The sequence below is a fragment of the Schistocerca piceifrons genome, chromosome 7 (genome assembly GCF_021461385.2).
Source record: "Schistocerca piceifrons isolate TAMUIC-IGC-003096 chromosome 7, iqSchPice1.1, whole genome shotgun sequence".
In the NCBI taxonomy this organism is placed as follows: domain Eukaryota; kingdom Metazoa; phylum Arthropoda; class Insecta; order Orthoptera; family Acrididae; genus Schistocerca; species Schistocerca piceifrons.
The window spans coordinates 82,994,866-83,017,636 of NC_060144.1; the positions used below are offsets into that span (position 1 = coordinate 82,994,866).

The following is a 22,771-nucleotide window of genomic DNA, read 5'->3' on the forward strand; positions in this document are numbered from 1 at the left end:
GATAAAGGTAACTCACTTTTTATATTGCTGTTGAAATTACACTTTCGTTTTGGCATAATGAAACAGTGATTGCACAGTGCAAAACATTAACAGTGTAGTGACGAAATCCAGAGAGCAAGTATCAGTGGTGTAAAGTATCTCTGGACCGAAAGGACGGATTCAGTGGATCGATTTAGAAGAGAAGAATCTTCGTTGTTGTTCGTAACCTATAGTGCGTTTAAAATTACTTGCGATATTTGACAGTTCGGTACATGTTTGGGGTATGCTGGAAGTCATCACACGCTTCCTAGCGTAAATAATTGCGCAGTTAATAGCAAGTCAAACAACCAGCAGCGTCAAATACTCTAGCCAAGAGGAATCGGCTACATATACCTGCTCATTCTCGTTGCTTACATTCATTGTAACAGTAATCGCATGATCTATATATCACTGTTATTTTAGAACTTTTATTGTAATAATCGAATAAATAAATATCGTTTTCCCCCAGTCACGCTATCTACTATCTAATTAACTATATCGCAGACTTTATCAAGAAGCTTATGTGACGGGTTGTATGCATATTCACATTTCATTTATTGACGTTATCTTCTTTACGTGTACTTCAATAAAAACCTGGAAGGGTGCGCATATGTCATTTCAGACGTCAAACGTTATCTCAGATATAGCAGCTATTCAAATGAGAAACAATTTCAAAGTAAATGTATTCAGGTGCTAATTATCAGAGTATAGATTTCTTTAGATTTACGATGCTCGTCTGCTTTCAACTTTCCCCCTCAGCTTGTACTGAGAAATTAGATAAAAGAGCAGAGATATATGCAAAGTCTTGGAATAGTGCTAAGGAAAGTTGGAGCTGCAATTCACCTTTAACTGTGCGTAACACTTGCGTACAGATCCAGACACCTACGTTTGCAGTTTTCATTTCCGACACCATTTATCTTGCTTCGCTAAAAATCGACGCGTTCGCCGTGCAAACTAATCTTGTCTGAATACGGAAGTTTTGCATCGTGGCCAACTATTATTGCTTAGGGTGAAAGCTGTGTGGCTATATTTAGCGCCAAAAAACAATAACAGAGCGTTACTATGGTTGACACGTTATGCTAGTTCCCTCGTGTTACCTTCCGCACCCTCTACTGTAAACGCTTGTTCACAGATAGAAACGAACGTTTGTGAACACCGGGAAACACTCTGCGAACGCTCGGTCGCTTCCATTCTCTCCATTGTAAAGACAGCTTTAGAGGTGTGTCAGAAAGAGATTTGGGCGGCACGCGGCAGGGATAGTTGTCATCGCGCTGGAAACGGAACGTGACGTCTACGCTCTCTTAGCTAATAGCTCGTTGGCGTCCTTGCTGGGTTGTTTCCCAGTTTGCAGGATCACGACGCTGCAAGGTTGGCCGGCCTTCCTGACTTGCTCGTCTGTAGCGGTATTTCCCTGTGCTGTCAGTGGCCGCTAGAGGCCTCTGGCTTCGGTCCGCTGTACAGGCCGATCGTGACGTCCGGCAGTGCACGATGGCCCACCGCCGAGGACAGTTGTGGGCTCTGTCGCTGCTGCTCACTGTCTGTAAGTACCGCCAGCTGTTAGGACATACAAACTCTATTCATGATTCAAGGCCTTCGCGATAGTTGTCACTCTGTAACAACGTTCTGTCATGTGGCAGCGTCGTGGTGTAATAATCGCCGTTGCATGGGACATTCATCAGGTGAAGATTACACACCTAGCATAGAGCATAGGCGTCAGTAAGGTGGGGGTTGGCGTCTGATAGGGAGATTTTGGGGGGGGGGGCGCAAGAGGAGGGGCACTGGTCACCTCCTGGTACGGGTTTGGCGCTGTTCTGCAGTGTAGGTGGATGGGGACCTTAACAGTGCTAAAATAATTCACTTGAGCCTAGATAACTAAACCGTCGTAAAATTCACGATTGTGGTAGGGTATGAAACAGGACGTTCTCCACTTAATTTGGTATGTAACATACCTTCGGAGATTAAAATAATTGTAATTAACTGATGCATAACCTGTAAATTATGACTTTCTTTAAATAAAATATAAAGTAGTTACCATTACGTCCCTCTAGTGTTCTAGAGTTAATCTTATGTCGGAAGCTTCCTCTGAACACGCTAATGGAAATGCAAGTAAAGGGGGGGGGGGGGGGGGGGGGGGGAGCGGGAGAATATATAAAAGCATGAAATTAATACCAAAAAAATCCGGTGATGTGGTCATGTGTGAAGTATTGTAACCAAACGAAGTTTGGGCATTAAAACTAGATAAGGCTATATTCGGTCTCTGCTGGTTATTGTAGTCGACCTCCAACAGGATTTTTTCAGTCGTTTTGACGTGATTCATATTTCTGACGTTGTTTCAGCCGAACGTTATGGCAAATGAATATATATGTACATACGTATTTTGTAGCTTTACTTGTTACAGTGTTGAATATTGTGGATCAAATCATATGAGGATGTAATTTCAGACTGTTTAATCAAAAAGATATTTTTTTATGTTATTGACATGAACACGTAAGTTCCCTTATTATGGGAGCTGCAGCAAACGTCACTGTAGGACATTATGCAGAGGATTAGCAGACGGTTCGCTGTTTCATATTTTTGTGTATAAGCTATTTCGATTTTATTGCCTTCACCAATCGCATTTATTTTTTACATAATATATAATTTATAAAGGTTTTTTTGTTTACATTGGCTGCTGTACTTACGTTCTGACGTTGTAAATGGACATGTTAAATGTTGCTGTTGTCCGTACATGGTCGATGTAATATTTTTTCGGTATCGTTTTAAATGAGTTTTGCAGGTGTACTGATGAAAATAATAAAGCCGAAATAAGCTTGCATACAAAATATCAAGCTGCATACTGTCTATTAATTCTCTGCATAAATGATTTGCATTGAGTATACTGTTGGAGTAATGTTATTTAAGTAATTAACATTAAAAATCCTAAATGTAGGTAGTTCGATGCACAATAATTCACACGTACATATCAACTTCAGTTCTTCGGCACCTCATGTATGCAAACTTGACGAATCAGTTACGTCAACACTGACAATTTTTGAATCTTGCATCGTGTTGACGAAATTTCTGCGAACGTTTAGGATACCCACAACAATGTTACGCAACAGTAGCAGATTTACTGTACTGTAAATTTAGAATCTATTGAACTTCTCAGAGAGCACTTCCGTGTGTTACCGTCGTTTAGCGATTCGTTTAAGTGACATACCTTTACTGACGGAACTGTTGTGGTAGGCTCTTAAGAATAATACAACAGCACCGTTTAAAGTCTGCCAACGGGTGCAATTCGTCAGATCCAGTATCTAGTTCGTATTAACTGAGAGGAGTCTCACACCAATAGGCCTTCTACTGCTCAGCTCTCCCCAACTCGTCGACGCTGCCTGTTACAGCATATGCCGTTATCTACACGTGTAGAACCAGTTAGTAAACAGACTTGTCTTGAAATGGAAACAGTAGTCTCCGCTACGAAAATGGGCCGTTTCTTATGAGCAATGCACTCTTCGGCGAGTATGCCATCCACCATACAGCCCGCGGCTTTGCTTTTTTGTCCACTGTATTTCGGCATCATCTTTCGGATTGTGGGAGGTCACTGACATCTTCCTTTCATGTTCCTCAACGAAAATACCGTGTCCGTGACGTTCTTAAAGGGCGCGAAACAAACGTGTTAAGAGGTAAACGCCTCCTCGACGATCATAGCAAAATTTCTCATTCTGTTTGATACCAAAATTGTTTCTGATAATAAACGAGTGCCAAATTTGCGGTGTATGAAAAAACCTTAAATCTTGCAAGCGCAGTACGTCACCAGCACTCAGGTATTGGAAATAATATATTTCGGTGTCACATGTCCCAAAACGACTTCAGAGTTTCGGGACAATAACTCAGCTCTACATGTATGCACTGCAAACCACATTAAGGTGTGCGACCGAGGGTGCATTTTATGGTCTGTTACAGTAAGTTTCTGTTCTTTCACGGATACGTTTTAGATACAGTGTAACATCGCATTTCGCACCCCAATAAGTGAAGACCAAATTGGAATAACAGTTTGCAGAGGCCTGAAGGGTATAATTTTGTCGACTCCGTGTTGACCTCTTGTAATTTTTGAAGTAGGTTCTAATGGGATACTAGGAATCCCTCTCTGCCAACTGAGATATTCAAGCATTTCTAAATCGGTCGGACTACAATAAATATATATAGTAAACACTCATGTTCACTCGTTAGTCCGACTTGATACGGACTCCATATTTATTATTCCATTGGTGAACGTGTAAACATTCAAATACCGGCATTCCAACCAACCGTCGTGGGGCCGCAATCGTCCGTCATGGGTTTTCTGGGAGAAAGTTTTGTCGTCGACAGAACGGTCGTGTCTCGTATCTGATCTGACGCACGACTCCATCGTTTACAAACATATGAAGTTAACGTATACTCTCCTTCAATTTTTCATGTATTACAGGCTGGCTGAATTTGCTGTCTCTGGAGAGGGACATGGGAATTATTCTCAATACAACCAGCCATATTTTATGGTGGTAAATTTTGGGGCATATTTTGTTGCTTGCGTTGTTTTTGTGGAACGGCTATTGCGCGATAACATTAGTATTTTTCTTAATTACGTTCTCCCGCGAAAGCGCCCCAGTATCTCAATTCAAGTACATTTTAGATTTTACAACACATGAACAAAGGAGTAAAACACATCTCTCGTAAATAAAAACAGACAACACAAACTTTTTAAAATAAAAATTCCATAAATAACGGAACAGCCAGTCCTATTGAGGCAGAAAGATTTGACGTTATTTGATCGTTACAAAGAAAAGATGCAAATCAATGACACAAGAATGTGATTGGTACTGGCTTCTAAACATTGTTTTTTCTGAGAGATATGTTACGGCTCTCGCAAATGTATTAAAATATTTGGAAGACATTTCCCTATTATGTCAGTTCCATGCAGTGTGCAGAATGATTAATATGACCGTGGTGTAAACATCCTTTCACAATTTCGCTGTTAATAGAGTGAAAGAGAAACATTTTTAATTTCTTAATGCTGATCGAATTTTCCGACTTTTTGTAAGACGGACGTCCCTGGTACCCTCATTTGTACTGCAGACCACCTTCTAGGTGGCGCAACCAGAGCTATGAATATTCATCTTCGGTATTAATAATCGCTTGAGCTGTATTTTGACATTTTATTCAGATTCCACTACCGGTTTCGTGGCGTTAAACCCACACCTTCAGGTGACATATGATTAACACATTAGAGCGGAAAAGCTCGGAATCTCTCTTCCCAACATTCGTAGTCTGTCAAATACAACACACCGCTTAAAGACGGTATGTCATCCATCCACTATATTGGAATTTGGCAGCCGTCTTTTAGCGGTGTTTTATATCTGACAGACAACGAATGTTGGGAAAAAACATTCCGATCTTTCCCGCTCCAATGTTTTAATCGTATGTCGCCTGAAGATGTGGCTTTAACGCCCACGAATCCGGTAGCTGTACAATAATAAAAGACCAAAATACAGCGGAAGCGATTATTAATACCCAAGACTCATTTCTACTGCTCAGTAGCAAGCACAGAGGGATGAAGTGACGATTCTGTCGACTTCGCATGACATTCAACCTCAAGTGTCTTGCAGGCAATGTCTTCCCTTATTCTTCCACACTTCCAGTTTATCGATCTACGTAAATCTTACTGAAAGCTTCCTTATAGACATCCCACAGTGCATTCGCAATCCGCTTACAGATCCGGTACGAACTATTTTTCTTTAGCCGGCTTCCAGTGGTATTTAATCGAAAGCTTTTGGAAAGACTAGATGCATTTAATTCATCGGATGACACAGAACTACGACTCTATCATGTGTGCAGGGCGCGAGTTAGGTCTCAAATGAACGTTTTTTTTTTAAACGTTCGTTGCCTTTGAGAAGGTTCCTTTTTTCTTTTTTTCAAGTGGATCGTTCACCATAAATTCAGTTTTAAAGTTGACATATTCCCCGCAGTTAGTATGAAATCGGACGGTGGATATGTGTAGGCAAAATATGGAATAAATGTCGCGGCCACGCCTACCAAAGTTACGACCTAAACTACAGAAATTTAAGCAAAGCGAATCCTAAAGTCCGATCTTTTACTCACTTCTTTACACTGACGAATGGGGTGGCGCAGTGGTTAGCACACCGGACGCGCCAGACGGGGGACAGCGGTTCAAATACACGCCCGGCCACAGGGATTTAGGTTCTCCGTCAGATTAAGCCGCTCGAGGCAAATGCTGGTATGGTACCTATGAAATGAAATGACACGGCCGATTTCGTTCCCCATCCTTAAAGTCCGAGCTTGTGCTCCGTCTTTAATGACTTCGACGGGAATTTAAATCCTAATCTTCCTTCCTTCTTCCTATACAGAAACACATGGGAAGATTGACGTATAAAATTTGCTACGGATTTTCCAGCAAGTCATTAGGTTTATCTTACAGAAGAATGGTGTTTTTCCCCGCTGTGCTGCACTGTTCTCAGGTCATTAGTACAGATGTCCATCCCGATAGCTGGTTGGTGCCGGCACTGTAGCTCAGCTTGTTTTGTTAGAGGGTTAGCTGTACTCTGTAATAAAAAAACTGAGACAACGGCTCAACACTGAACTTGAACGGGTGTCATGGGACACCCGCACCGAACAAATGCGACGAACAAAATGGAACAAAAATGAGAACAATAAAAAAAAAGTCCCAGCATGACGGATTGCCGTCCTACCGGCCCAGGTTCCATTCCCGGCTGGGTCGGGGATTTTCTCCGCTCAGGGACTGGGTGTTGTGCTGTCTTCGTCATCATTTCATCCCCAACTGGCGCAGGTCGCCCAATGTGGCGTCGAATGTAATAAGAGCTGCACCAAGGCGGCCGAACCTGCCCCACAAGGGGCCTCCCGGCCAAACGCTCATTTCGTTTCCATTAGTACAGATCACAACAGCGGCAAGATTACGAACAGATTCAGCTGTTTATGATAAAAGTTGCACGAAAGTTTCAAACTGAACTATTTTTGTTAATTCTATGTATGATGAAAGATTGGTAAAATTCCCAGCTGGCCAGGCAATCTTGTAATCTGAGTATGTTATTTCCCTTATTTTTGAATCTGAACATAATTTTCTTCGAACAACCAAACGTATTGTGTTAACATAATATATTGAACACTCTCCTTAGTTTAATACTACCACAGTCTGCATTCGGTATACAACTGCTTGAAAGGTGTCTTTTTTCCGTTAAGCATTAAAAAGTAAAATATAGAGCTGAGCTTGCGAAGTGAACAGATGTTTATCATGTTTGCAGGGACGCTGGTTATAGGAAGAAAATATGTATCAGACATTCTGGCCGTATGTGAAGTATGCTAGGGGCAAGACACAGTGTCTTCTCTGCGCTATAGCAATGGAAAAACTATCGACGACAGTGCTGCGGAAGCAGAGTTACTAAATAAAACCTTTAGAGATTACCTCACCGAAGAAGACGAAGTAACTATTCCAGAATTCTAAACAAGAACAGCTGCTGACATGCTGCACATATCCTCGGAGTAGTGAGGCAAATTAAATCACTGGTCCAGACTGTATACCAATTAGTTCCCTTTCAGAGTATGCTGATGCAATAGCTCCACACTTAACAATCATATACAACCTTTCGCTCGACGAAAGAGACGTATCCGAAGACTGGAAAGTTGCACAGGTCACACCAATACTCAAGAAAAGTAGGAGGAGTAATCCACAAAATTACAGGCCCATATCATTAACGTCGATACGCAGCAGGATTTTTAACATGCAGTGTGTTCGATCGCTATAAATTACGTCGAAGAGAACGGTCTATTGACACACAGTTACTGATTTCAAATTGATTCCGTATTTCTAGATTTCCAAAAGGCTTTTGATACTTTACTACACAAGCTACCAGTAGTGAAATTGGGTGCTTGTGGAATATCGTGTCAGTTATGTGACTGGATTCGTGATTTCCTGTCGGAAACATCGGTTACACGTTAAATCGGTGAGATTCAACTAAATACCTCGGAATTACAGTTACCAACAACTTAAATTATTGTGGCGAAGACAAACCAAAAACTGCGTTTTATTGACAGGACACTCAGAAAATGTAACAGATCCACTAAGGAGACTGCCTACACTGCTTGTCCGTCCGCTCTTGGAATACTGCTGCGCGGTCTGGGATCTTTACCAGGTAGAATTAATAGAGTATATCGATAAAGTTCGAAGAAGAAAGAGCGACACGTTTTGTATTATTGCGAAATGGGGAGAGATTGTCACGGACATGATACAAGAGACATCACTGAAATTTAGTGAGAAGATTCCGCCGCAACGAAAAACGCCTTTGTTTTAATCACCAACTTTCTCCTCCGAATGGGAAAATATTTTATTATGATCGTTTCTCCCTATGTAGGTCGGCGCCAACAAAATAAGGGAAATCAGAACTTGCACGGAAAGATATAGGTGTTACTTTTTTCCACGTACTGTTCGAGAGTGGAATAATAGAGAATTATTGTGAAGGTGGTTCGATGAACCCTCTGTCAGACACTAAAGTGCGATTTGTAGAATATCCATGGATATGATATACTAACTCGTGAATATATTTACGAATAATAGGAACCAAGATCGGGTGGTCAGTGACATTTTATGTATCTCTTTCTAGGTATCAGATTTGTCGGCACAACTCTTTCAAAACTCATTTCATATAAATGTCCACCATGACTAATTGCGTTAACTTAGATTTAATGCCAGTTAACAAAAAGCGTTTTCTCGTGTATACACTGGCTGTTAATAAATCGGTTAGTTCTGATTTAAAACTGTACAAAATGTTAAACTGCACGTGTCTGCGGCATTTGGGCGTATCCAAGAAGTGTTAAAATGCAGGGCTATGCAAGCGATAACTGCAGCCTGCGTACATTGTTTTGCTTGGCAGATACAGACGACAGGTTAACTGGGAGCACAATAGTAATTCTTCCAGTTAAGATAAAAATAAAAATAGTCACAGAAATAACAGATTAAGAGACCTTTCGCAAATTCAGCGAGCACAACAGTCTGATGTCATGTAGCAACCAAAACTAGCAAAAAAAAAATACTGCTCCGCAAATTTCAAATTTTAGTATAGCCACGCATTTCACAGCGTTTTGCAGAATTATTTTGAAATTTGACGTTTCTACTGCCTGATATTTATACTATTTCAGGCAGCAACTCAGTTTGTTTATTCATCTACATGACTACTCTGCAATTCACACTTAAGTGCTTGGCAGAGGGTTCATGGAACCACTTTAGGTCTCTTTTTTCGGTTGTTCTGTCCTTGTGTAGCACGTGGGAAAATGAACACCCAAATCTCCGTGTGAGCCAGATTTCTCTTATTTTGTTAAGTTGGTTAGTTTCTTATGTAGGTTGGTGTCAACAAAATTTTACCGCTTTCTCAGGACAATGTTGGTGGTTGAAATTTAGTTAGAAGACCTCGCTGCAACCGAATAAAACCTTTGTTTTAATGATTGCCACCCCAACTCATGTTGGTGGTTGAAATTTCGTTAGAAGACCTCGCTGCAACCGAATAAAACCTTTGTTTTCATGATTGCCACCCCAACTCGTGTGTAATGTAGTTGACACACTACTTCACGATAACACAAAAACGAGGTACCCGTCTTCGAACTTAATCGATATTCTCCGTCAGTCATATGTTGTTAGGATCGTACAGTGCACAGATACCCCGAAAAAAGATGGACAAGTTTAGTTTAGGCATTCTAATTAGATCCGCTGTCTTTTTTAAATGTTCTGACAAAAAAACGCAATCTGTAATTCAGCTCTCCCCAGCTCTAACGGTTCCAACTTAAGTTGCTCGTAATTGTGATTCGTAGCTATTTTGTTAAATCGACAACCCTCACATTTGTGTGATTTATTGCGTAACCGAAATTTAGCAGAATTTTTGTAGTACTCATGTGATATGCCTCACAATTTTTATTGTTTATGGTCGACTGCGACTTATCACATCATACATGTATACTAATGTAGGTTAATTCTTACAAAGAAGAAAACAGCAACCAGCCACTATTAATACTGCTATTTATTTAGGTAAATAGCGTCGTTACCCGTTTCGAACTGGCAAGTTCATCATCAGACGGCTGTTCACATGATTTTCAAGATAAACTTCACATTATCGTCTGTTTTTCAATTTTCATTATTCAACTGTGGCGAAGTATTTTTGGTGTGTTGTTGCCCTACGGTAGAAAAAGTGTTAGAAGCGCCCTATGTGAAAATAACTAACAAGGAACATAAAATAAAAAAGGTATGCCAGATTGGCTTAGTGCGCTCTCATTGGTCAGCGGCTTTTTACGTCACCCGGCAGCCAGACGGCAGCAGTCTCCGTTTGTAGAATATGAGAGACTGCAAAATAATTGTTTTCACGTCTCTTCTCTTCTCATATAACTTAAAGTTTCGCGCTCACAGGGTTGAACACACTTCCTGTTAATATTATATACAAGGTTTCCGAAAGAAATGCGTTAAATATTAGTAGCAATGATGATATATCGCCACGCAAAACTAGTGGCAGATGTTCGCATCCGCATTCATACTCGTGTTTTAGGCATCTGTCAACGGTAAATGTTTTACAATTGGGTACTGCCTATTTTACACATGTTTTTGTAAATAAAAAGACAGTAATCTTCGAACTTACCTTACAAAGCTGATGCAGAAGCTACGTCGAAGATGCTGAAGGCGACGCTGACCAGAGCCGCTTCTTCCTTGCCGAATTCCGTTTCATTGCATCAATTTTGGCGCTTTCTTTTAAATGTCTAATTCCCCCCCAGGGGGTCCACAACTCTTTTGTGGACACGTGCGTAGCGAGCACGGGCCCCCGAGCTAATGTGGCCCTCCTTCCTTTCCGGGCTGCATACCTTCCCTTCCCTTTCCGCATCCCTCCCCGTCCCCCATCTTCGCTCCCCCCCTCACCTCTGGCTCTTTCCTTCCCTTTCTCCCCCTCTGGGAGTATGGTTTGTGCCTACGTCCGGAGACGGACGCTCGAAACTGTTCCAATTTCCTTGCTTTCTACACTTGCAAGTCCTCGTCCTTCCTCTGTCCTTCTCTTTTCCTTCCCTCTTCTCCTTGCCCTTTTCTCCGCTGCGGCGTTTGAGACCCCCTCTTCTTTCCTTTCCCTTTCTCTTTTTTCCTCCCTGTGCGTGTCTGAAGGCCGACCCACGCACTTCCATGCGTAGCCGGTGACGGGGTAACGCGTAATTCCCCGCCCCGGGTAGACAGGTAGGACACGTACGTACCCCCTGGTAACGGCCAGGCCCAGGGAGGGGTGATTACCCGAGCTGATACCTTCCGAAAGTGCCGATTGGTCCCTCCGTCCATTTGTCGGGAGGTGTGACCTGAGGTGTGAACAATCACCTAAGGCGGGTGTGCCCTCGGTGAGGGCCCCCACAAGGGAGGAGCGCGCCATCGGAGACGCCGGTAATCATGGGGGATTCTTCCGCAATGGTTTCCTCACCTTCCACTATGTCTGCTCACAAACGTAAGTTCACTGAGTCTCAGCCACAGACGGTTCTTCCATCGTTGCCACAGTTCCTTGTTGTTTCTCGGTCTGACGGTCACGACTTTTCCACGGTCAACCCTTTCATTATTCAGAAGGGTGTCGACGCAGTTGCGGGTCCTGTAAAGTCTTGTTCCAGATTACGGAATGGCACCCTGTTGTTGGAAACACACAGTGCCCTCCAGGCTCAAAAATTGCTGCGTACTTCTCTGCTCCACACCTTCCCTGTCCGGGTGGAATCGCACCATACCTTAAATTCCTCGCGTGGAGTCGTTTATACACGCTCCCTCGATGGATTGTCTGACGAAGAAATTCAGCACTACCTGTCTGACCAGGGCGTCACGGCTGTTCATCGGGTTATGAAAAGGGTTGACTCGAACATCATTCCAACCCGCACTGTCTTCTTGACATTTGACAAAGTTCAACTCCCATCAAAAATCAAAGCAGGCTATGAGATAATTTCCGTTCGCCCTTATGTCCCAAACCCTACGCGTTGCTATCGTTGTCAGCGGTTCAATCACACCAGCCAGTCCTGTTCCAATCCGGCCAAATGTGTTACGCGTGGCAAGGATGCCCATGAGGGTGCTTGTCCACCTCCATCCCCTCGCTGCATCAACTGTATTGGTGACCACGCTGCTTCCTCTCGAGATTGCCCCGTTTTTAAGGACGAAAAGCTCATCCAGGAAATAAGAGTGAAGGAAAAGGTGTCGACCTTTGCTGCTCGAAAGTTACTCGCCAGTCGACAGCCCACCGTGGCTCAGAAAGAAAATACAGCACTGTCCTTGCTTCTCCTCGGCCAACAAAAGAGGCGGCCACGCAGACTTGCGACCTCACCTTTAGTACCACGGTCATCAGGTCGGCCAGCGCAAAGATCGCCCGTTCAACCTCACCACTTTCGCCTGCCCACTCTATGGCTCACCCTTCGTCGGGTTCTGCTAAATCTCGAGCCCAAAAGTCAGACGCCAAGTCTTCGAAAAAAGAGCATTCTCGTGAGGAGTTTTTACGTACCGCAACTTCACAACCATCGGTTCCTCCTTCATCTAAACATCATACTTCCAAGAAGGCTACGAAGAAACACAGTTCCTCTCCTTCTCCGCCAAGGTGTGTCCCATCTACAGCACCACCTGGTGGAAATCGCCCTCGGCCGTCTTCTGTGTCGCCGAGGCGCACTGCTGGTGGCCGGTCAACTGGCCGATCGTTGGTGGCAGGAGCTGCTCCTGACCAACCCATGGATCAGGATCTTCTGCCTTCGACTGAATGCCATTCCATGCTGTCGGTCGCAAGCTCTGAGCAGTCGTTGAGTTGACAGCACCCTTGGTCACGTTCCTCCATTTTCTGTTCACCCTATGTCCATTATCCACTGGAATATCCGCGGCATTCGAGCCAATCGGGATGAATTGTCGATCCTCTTACGATCCTACTCGCCGGTCATCTTCTGTCTTCAGGAAACAAAGCTGCGTCCCCATGACCGCTTTGTTCTCCCTCATTTTCAGTCCGTCCGATATGACCTCCCCTCTGTTGAAGGCACTCCAGCCCATGGAGGACTCATGATTCTGCTCCATGATACTCTCCATTATCACCCAATCCATTTAAACACTTCCTTCCAAGCTGTCGCCGTCCGTCTTTCCCTTTCTGGATACACGTTCTCTCTATGTACGGTATACATTCCATCGTCTACACCACTGGCACGAGCTGATCTCCTTCATCTTCTTGATCAGCTTCCACCCCCCTATTTGCTGGTTGGGGACTTCAATGCCCACCACCCGCTTTGGGGATCTCCACATCCTTGTCCACGTGGCTCACTATTGCTAGACGTCTTCCACCAAGCGGATCTAGTCTGCCTCAACACTGGGGTCCCCACATTTTTGTCTGCCTCCTCGACAACTTTATCTCATTTGGACCTTGCGGTCGGTACTGTTCCTCTAGCTCGGCGCTTCGAATGGTTCGCCCTTGATGATACACACTCGAGTGACCACTTCCCATGTGTTCTTAGACTGCAGCCTCAACTGCCATATCTGCGCTCGCGACGCTGGAAATTTGCCCAAGCCGATTGGACACTTTTTTCGTCTCTAGCGACATTCGATGAACGTCGCTTTCCCAGCGTCGACGATGAGGTCACACATGTTACCGACGTTATTCTCACAGCTGCGGAACGTTCAATACCACGCACCTCCGAATTGCCCCGGCGCCCCCCAGTTCCTTGGTGGAACGAGGCATGCCGTGACGCAATACGTGAGCGGCGACGTGCTCTTCGCATTTTCCGTCTCCATCCAACTTTGGCCAACTGTATCCGATATAAGCAGCTCCGTGCGCGATGCCGTCGCGTCATCCGCGATAGCAAGAAGGCAAGCTGGCAATTCTTTATTAGCTCATTTAACACCTTCACTCCCTCCTCGGAAGTTTGCAGTCGGCTTCGACGGTTCTCAGGCGCGCCTAGTTTCTCCCCGGTCTCTGGGCTCACTGTCGCGCATGATACCTTAGTGGACCCCGTCGCAATTTCTAACTCATTGGGTCAGTACTTTGCTGAGATTTCGAGCTCTTCAAATTACCCGCCAGCATTTCTCCTGAAGAAACGTGCAGCGGAAGTGCGACATCTTGCTTTCTCCTCTCAAAATCACGAAAGCTACAATATTGTTTTCTCCATGCAGGAACTCCAACATGCCCTCTCTTCTTCTCGCTCCTCCGCCCCAGGACCGGATGGTATCCATGTCGAAATGCTGCTGCATTTATCAACCCATAGTCTGCGTTACCTCCTTCGCCTTTATAATCGAATTTGGACCGACAGTACCTTTCCCAGGCGATGGCGGGAAGCCATTGTCGTTCCCGTTCCGAAACCTGGAAAGGACAAACATCTCCCCTCTAGCTATCGCCCCATTTCTCTCACGAGTAGTGTCTGTAAGGTTTTGAAGCGTATGGTGAATTACCGTTTAGCTTGGTGGCTGGAATCCCGCAGTCTTTTAACACCAGCCCAATGCGGATTCCGAAAGCATCGTTCTGCCGTTGACCATCTTGTTGCTCTCTCCACTTATATCATGAACAATTTTCTCCGGAAACGCCAAACGGTAGCAATATTCTTTGATCTGGAGAGAGCATACGATACCTGTTGGAGGACAGGCATCCTCCGCACACTGTTCTCTTGGGGCTTTCGAGGCCGGCTGCCCCTTTCTCTTCGCGAATTTATGGCAGAGCGCACATTTAGGGTGCGGGTGAACACTACTCTCTCCCGTACTTTCTCCCAAGAAAACGGGGTACCCCAGGGCTCCGTGCTGAGTGTTGTACTGTTTGCCATCGCCATTAATCCAATTATGGATTGTCTCCTTCCTGATGTCTCGGGCTCCCTCTTTGTGGACGATTTTGCTATCTACTACAGCTCTCAACGGACCAGCCTTCTTGAAAGACGTCTTCAAGGATGTCTCGATCGCCTCCACTCGTGGAGTATCGAAACCGGCTTCTGTTTCTCACCCAGTAAGACCGTTTGTGTTAATTTTTGGCGACGTAAGGAGTTTCTTCCGCCCTCCTTACATCTAGGTCCTGTCAACCTTCCGTTTTCCGACGTCGCTAAATTTTTGGGTCTTATGTTTGACAGAAAACTGTGCTGGTCCTCCCACGTTTCCTATCTTTCGGCTCGCTGTCTGCGTTCCCTTAACACCCTCCGTGTCCTGAATGGTACCTCCTGGGGAGCGGACCGAGTGGTCCTTCTCCGCCTCTATCGCGCCTTAGTGCGCTCGAAATTGGATTATGGAAGCATAGTGTACTCCTCTGCTCGGCCGTCTATTCTTCGGCGTCTCGACTCTATCCACCACCGTGGATTACGTTTAGTGTCTGGAGCTTTTTACACCAGCCCTGTGGAAAGCCTTTATGCTGAGACTGCTGAACCTCCGCTGTCCAATCGGCGGGCAGTCCTTCTGAGTCTTTATGCTAGCCATCTGTCTTCCATGCCTGCTAATCCAGCCCATGACCTTTTTTTCGACGCCTCCTTTGATGTCGGGTATGCAGGCCGCTCCTCCTCCCTACTACCCCCGGGAGTCCGCTTCCGTCAACTGCTCCATTCTCTTTCCTTCCGCTTTCCTAAAACCTTCTTGACAACTTGGGGTACAGCACCGCCTTGGCTCCGTCCCCAGATCTGCCTGCTCCGTGACCTTTGTCGATTTCCCAAGGATGGTACTCCTTCACTTGTTTATCATCGAGCATTTGCTGCTCTATGTGCACAAATGACGGATGCCACATTTCTTTACGCCGACGGCTCGAAAACATCGTTAGGTGTAGGGAGTGCCTATATTGTTGGCGACACCCCAAATCACTTTCGGCTTCCCGACCAGTGTTCGGTTTATACTGCGGAGCTTTATGCTGTTCTCCAGGCTGTCCACTACATCCGCCGCCATCAGCGGATACAGTACGTAATCTGCTCAGATTCTCTCAGCTCTCTCCTCAGTCTCCAAGCTCTTTACCCTGTGCACCCTCTGGTCCACCGGATTCAGGACTGTCTGCGCTTGCTCCACCTGGGGGGCGTCTCAGTGGCGTTCCTCTGGCTCCCGGGACACGCTGGTATCTGTGGGAATGAGGCGGCCGATATAGCGGCCAAGGCTGCAGTCTCTCTTCCTCGGCCAGCTATTCAGTCTCTTCCGTTTACCGATCTACGGAGCGGTTTATGTCGCCAAGTTGCTCATTTATGGCATGCGCATTGGTCAACACTTCCCCATAATAAATTGCGGGAAGTGAAAGCCCTTCCTTGCGCTTGGACCTCTTCCTCCCGAACGCGTCGTCGGGAGGAGGTAATTTTAGCTAGACTCCGGATAGGGCACTGTCTTTTTAGCCATCGACATCTTTTAAGCGGTGATCCTCCCCCACTCTGTCCCCACTGCTCTCAGCTGTGGACGGTCAGACACCTTTTAATTGAATGCCCCTATTTTAATCCGTTACGCTCCCGTCTCCAGCTATCGCCTGATCTATCGTCGATTTTAGCAGATGACGCGCGCTCAGCTGACCGCGTTCTACAGTTTATTAGTGACAGTGAAATGACGTCAGTCATTTGAAGCTTTTTTTGGGGACAACCAACCCCTCTCTATAGTGGATTTTTAAGCATTCCTTCTGCCTTTAGTTTCTCAAATTTTATGACTTTGTTCCCATTGCTGCTGATTTTAAATTTCGTTTTTTTCCTGTTTCCTACGTCACGGGCTGGGCGCTAATGACCATAGAAGTTTTGCGCCCTAAAACCACAAACAAAACAAAAAAATAAATGTCTAATCCGTATAAAAGTTCTTGTTCTGACATACAATTGAACTATTTTGCTATTAAGTTCGGGAAATTTCGCACTTTTATGATCTGCTAAGGTTGCCATCACTATTACAATGAGAAATATTTGATCCATGAAAAGCAGCAAATATAATTTCTAACTCACGTATTTTACCAAACCAGTCAATAGAGGGAGAAATGAGGCCCCCTTTTGAAATAATAATAACCCATTCTTGCTTCAGACTTAATTCTGTATCAACAACACACTGCCCTGCTGTATTTCCCAAAGAACTGTCAACATTTTTGCACTTGAATGCTATATATCCTGCTAGATATTTTAAAGCATCATCATTCACGTCTTCACCGGTACACACTGAATCACTGAGCTCTAAATCTAAGAGCAAGTTTTCGTCATCTGTAGCGACGTCAAAGGATTTATCAGTTACTCTGATACATAAATCACTTGAGAGAAAATGTGCAAAATCTTCCTCAGTTTCATCAGCTGGTGTCGTGTAGTTTTCAGAAGCAGAATTCTCATTTCTGTCCTCTGAATTCGAAGCACCAGAAGACAAAGGTATTTCACTTGCTCTTCCAGTCAGTATAATAAACGAATTCTGTTTTTCACCTCGAAAAGTGTGGGATTGTTCTAGAACACAAAGGCCACGGATTCTGGAAAAGAAATTTTCCAGACAATCTTGATTAAGTCTGGCTATCAATATATAAGTAGCTCCGGAATTTTTCATGTCATTGTAAAGTCCAAAAAGTGAATTTATTGATACAATGAATCCCTTCTGAAACGGGAGAAGATTGTTTCTTTTTCATACTCGCATATTAGAACACATTTCAAGAAATCTTTTTAGTGAGCTTTCCTGACTTCTGATATTAAACCAGTAACCACTTCTAAGGGGAGCTTTCTCATCTTGAGGGTATCTCGAATTCAGCACGTCGAAAACATCGTTCACGAGCTCAATGAAGCTTCCTTCGCAATCTTTATGCAGAACATATCTCACAGCTTGGGCAGTGCGACGTGGAAACAGCTGTGGAGCCCCTCGGACATTCTGACGATCACGTCCACTAACGTTAAGATGAACCTCCGATATGTGGTGATTGATCTAAAGATCGCCTTTCTGATGTCGAAGAAGATCTTCTATAACCATTTTTGTAATCACAGTACCATCAGGCAAAGTGATTCAGTCATCAAGAAAACGATTTCTTAATAATTTAAGCAAATGTGGAACATCAAAAATAACCCAGACTTTTCTGCTATGATCAACAGGGTTTGAAAAGAATGTCTTGGACGCAGACACACCAAGTTGCTTCCACACATGCACATATTTTGGTCCCATGTCACACGTAACAGCTACGATATGGATTCCTGCTGTTTCAATTTCTTTTATGACATTCTGTAACAAATCATTAGACATTGCAATATCAAAGTCATAATACACTGGCTGCTTCCACTTTGAAAACAAGCTGCGAACCATGACGACATGGACATTGTTGTGTGGTCCGAGTACTACATCGTCGGACGAATCGTAAGTCACACGATCGTCAATGCTCATCTGGTCGAAGCTTAGGACACCAATCGCCTCTAATGATGTGAACATTTCTGACCTACCTTTAATTAACTCCAAAACTGGTTTCGAAATACCTGGTCGGCACTTGAACTGTTTCGTCCATGTCGGGAGCGTTGACCTGCAGGGAAAAGGGTAATTCTTCCTCCTCAGATAGAGGACATTGCAAATGCTCTCACATTGAGAGCTTTGTCTCCTACAGCATATGCCTGAGCACCACTTTGTTGAAGAAGAGGAAGCAAGTAGACAACGAATTTGTTCTGGTGTGAAACACTGAGAAAATGTACTTCTCACATCCGAGCATACACATTTGTGCTTCTTAGTGAGAGACACATTACGTTTTATAGATGTAGCTTTACTGTATGATTAAATGACGATGGCGTCCTCTTGGGTAAAATATTCCGGAGGTAAAATAGTCCCCCATTCGGATCTCCGGGAGGGGACTACTCATGAGGATGTCGTTATCAGGAGAAAGAAAACTGGCGTTCTACGGATCGGAGCGTGGAATGTCAGATCCCTTAATCGGGCAAATAGGTTAGAAAATTTAAAAAGGGAAATGGATAGGTTAAAGGTAGATATAGTGGGAAATAGTGAAGTTCGGTGGCAGGAGGAACAAGACTTCTGGTGAGGTGACTACAGGGTTATAAACACAAAATCAAATAGGGGTCATGCAGGAGTAGGTTTAATAATGAATAGGAAAATAGGAATGCGGGTAAGCTACTACAAACAGCATAGTGAACGCATTATTGTGGCCAAGATAGATACGAAGCCCACACCTACTACAGTAGTAAAAGTTTATATGCCAACTAGCTCTGCAGATGACGAAGAAATTGAAGAAATGTATGATGAAATAAAAGAAATTATTCAGATAGTGAAGGGAGACGAAAATTTAATAGTCATGGGTGACTGGAATTCGGTAGTAGGAAAAGGGAGAGAAGGAAACGTAGTAGGTGAATATGGATTGGGGCTAAGAAATGAAAGAGGAAGCCGCCTGGTAGAATTTTGCACAGAGCACAACATAATCATAGCTAACACTTGGTTTAAGAATCATGAAAGAAGGTTGTATACATGGAAGAACCCTGGGGATACTAAAAGGTATCAGATTATATAATGGTAAGACAGAGATTTAGGAACCAGGTTTTAAATTGTAAGACATTTCCAGGGGAAGATGTGGACTCTGACCACAATCTATTGGTAATGACTTGTAGATTAAAACTGAAAAAACTCCAAAAAGGTGGGAATTTAAAAAGATGGGACCTGGATAAACTGAAAGAACCAGAGGTTGTACAGAGTTTCAGGGAGAGCATAAGGGAACAATTGACAGGAATGTGCGAAAGAAATACAGTAGAAGAGGAATGGGTAGCTTTGAGGGATGACGTAGTGAAGGCAGCAGAGGAGCAAGTAGGTAAAAATACGAGGGCTAGTAGAAATCCTTGGGTAACAGAAGAAATATTGAATTTAACTGATGAAAGGAGAAAATATAAAAATGCAGTAAATGAAGCAGGCAAAAAGGAATACAAACGTCTAAAAAATGAGATCGACAGGAAGTGCAAAATGGCTAAGTAGGAATGGCTAGAGGACAAATGTAAGGATGTAGAGGCTTATCTCACTAGGGGTAAGATAGATACTGCCTGCAGGAAAATTAAAGAGGCTTTTGGAGAAAAGAGAACCACTTGTATGAATATCAAGAGCTCAGATGGAAACCCAGTTCTAAGCAAAGAAGGGAAAGCAGAAAGGTGGAAGGAGTATATAGAGGGTCTGTACAAGGGCGATGTACTTGAGGACAATATCATGGAAATGGAAGAGGATGTAGATGAAGATGAAATGGGAGATAAGATACTGCGTGAAGAGTTTGACAGAGCACTGAAAGACCTGGGTCGAAACAAGGCCCCCGGAGTAGACAACATTCCATTGGAACTACTGACGGCCTTTGGAGAGCCAGTCCTGACAAAACTCTACCATCTGGTGAGCAAGATGTATGAAACAGGCGAAATACCCTCAGACTTCAAGAAGAATATAATAATTCCAATCCCAAAGAAAGCAGGTGTTGACAGATGTGAAAATTACCGAACAATCAGTTTAATAAGCCACAGCTGCAAAATACTAACACGAATTATTTTCAGACGAATGGAAAAACTGGTAGGCCGGCGGCGGTGGTCTAGCGGTTCTAGGCGCTCAGTCCGGAACCGCGCGACTGCTACGGTCGCAGGTTTGAATCCTGCCTCGGGCATGGATGTGTGTGATGTCCTTAGATTAGTTAGGTTTAAGTAGTTCTAAGTTCTAGGGGACTGATGACCACAGATGTTAAGTCCCATAGTGCTCAGAGCCATTTGAACCATTTTGAAAAACTGGTAGAAGCCGACCTCGGGGAAGATCAGTTTGGATTCCGTAGAAATACTGGAACACGTGAGGCAATACTGACCCTACGACTTGTCTTAGAAGAAAGATTAAGGAAAGGCAAACCTACGTTTCTAGCATTTGTAGACTTAGAGAAAGCTTTTGACAATGTTGACTGGAATACTCTCTTTCAAATTCTAAAGGTGGCAAGGGTAATATACAGGGAGTGAAAGGCTATTTACAATTTGTACAAAAACCAGATGGCAGTTATAAGAATCGAGGGACATGAAAGGGAAGCAGTGGTTGGGAAGGGAGTGAGACAGGGTTGTAGCCTCTCCCCGATGTTATTCAATCTGTATATTGAGCAAGCAGTAAAGGAAACAAAAGACAAATTTGGAGTAGGTATTAAAATCCATGGAGAAGAAATAAAAACTTTGAGGTTCGCCGATGACATTGTAATTCTGTCAGAGACAGCAAAGGACTTGGAAGAGCAGTTGAATGGAATGGACAGTGTCTTGAAAGGAGGATATAAGATGAACATCAACAAAAGCAAAACGAGGATAATGGAATGTAGTCGAATTAAGTCTGGTGATGCTAAGGGTATTAGATTAGGAAATGAGACACTTAAAGTAGTAAAGGAGTTTTGCTATTTGGGGAGCAAAATAAGTGATGATGGTCGAAGTAGAGAGGATATAAAATGTAGACTGGCAATGGGAAGGAAAGCGTTTCTGAAGAAGAGAAATTTGTTAACATCGAGTATAGATTTAAGTGTCAGGAAGTCGTTTCTGAAAGTATTTGTATGGAGTGTAGCCATGTATGGAAGTGAAATATGGACGATAAATAGTTTGGACAAGAAGAGAATAGAAGCTTTTGAAATGTGGTGCTGCAGAAGAATGCTGATGATTAGATGGGTAGATCACATAACTAATGAGGAAGTATTTAATAGGATTGGGGAGAAGAAGAGTTTGTGGCACAACTTGACCAGAAGGAGGGATCGGTTGGTAGGACATGTTCTGAGGCATCAAGGGATCACCAATTTAGTATTGGAGGGCAGCGTAGAGGGTAAAAATCGTAGAGGGAGACGAAGAGATGAATACACTAAGCAGATTCAGAAGGATGTAGGTTGCAGTAGGTACTGGGAGATGAAGAAGCTTGCACAGGATAGAGTAGCATGGAGAGCTGCATCAAACCAGTCTCAGGACTCAAGACCACAACATCAACAGATGTAGTTTGCTTTATAACTTCTTTCATCGACTTAATTCTTTGTTCCAGTCGAACATTTGCAATCTTCAAACTAACCAATTCTTTCTTCAGTGCTTGAATTTCCTGGTCTTTAAGTGAAATTAGTGGATCAGTAAAAACGTCTATGTTGCTGGATTTGTCCAGTTTACTTTTCTTGGGAGATAAAGTTTTCAGCGTTGAGAGAGCTCTCTTTTTTACTGTTCTAGTGTCACAGCGACGTTCTCTCTCTGTTAGAACGCTACCGGTAACATTCGCGCTGCTGGGACCGGGAACTTCGAATATATTTCCGTGCCAGTTTGGTATTTTTAGAGGCGGAACAGCATTATCCTGTAGCAGTTTCCGCGTAGGTAGACCTAACAATTCATTCTGCAAGTCACGTTTTTAATCGCTTTCACAAAAATGTTCAGAACAAACTCTTGCATTATTAACATTAATTTTGTCCTCTCGTTTACAACGAGCAATCCATTTACGCTGTAGTTCAACATTTTTTGGAAAACGATGGTAAATTACGCCTTCAGTCTTACGTCTACTATTACTACATTCAGCAACTGCACAATACGACGTATTTGTAGACATAATTCCAAGAACGAAGCTACAAGACTCACGGAACAATTCCTTTCCAACCGAACACTCGGCAGGCAAGAATTACACACAAACTAACGTGTAACACGAACTCACATGCACGCCTTCGATAGAAACACTGAGAGACACCGTTGTAAACAAACTGCAGTAGCTGCCAGGTGACGTCACAGCTCGAGATTCATCATGGCGGAGAAAAGAATGAGAGGTCGCATTTGCACTCCCGTGATAAGTAACCTCCAAACGATGAAATACAGCGTAAATAAA

At 43.7% G+C, this 22,771-nt stretch overlaps 1 protein-coding gene across 1 annotated transcript in view; it reads left to right on the forward strand.

Moving 5' to 3' along the window:
* Positions 1 to 1,449: 1,449 nt before the first annotated feature.
* The window catches only part of LOC124804900 (modular serine protease-like), a 244,827-nt gene continuing 223,505 nt past the window's right edge, over positions 1,450 to 22,771 (forward strand). The window contains exon 1 of the mRNA XM_047265273.1: positions 1,450 to 1,558. Within this exon, the coding sequence (XP_047121229.1) occupies positions 1,507 to 1,558 (52 nt within the window). The 5' untranslated portion in view covers positions 1,450 to 1,506. The remainder of the gene's footprint in view (positions 1,559 to 22,771) is intronic.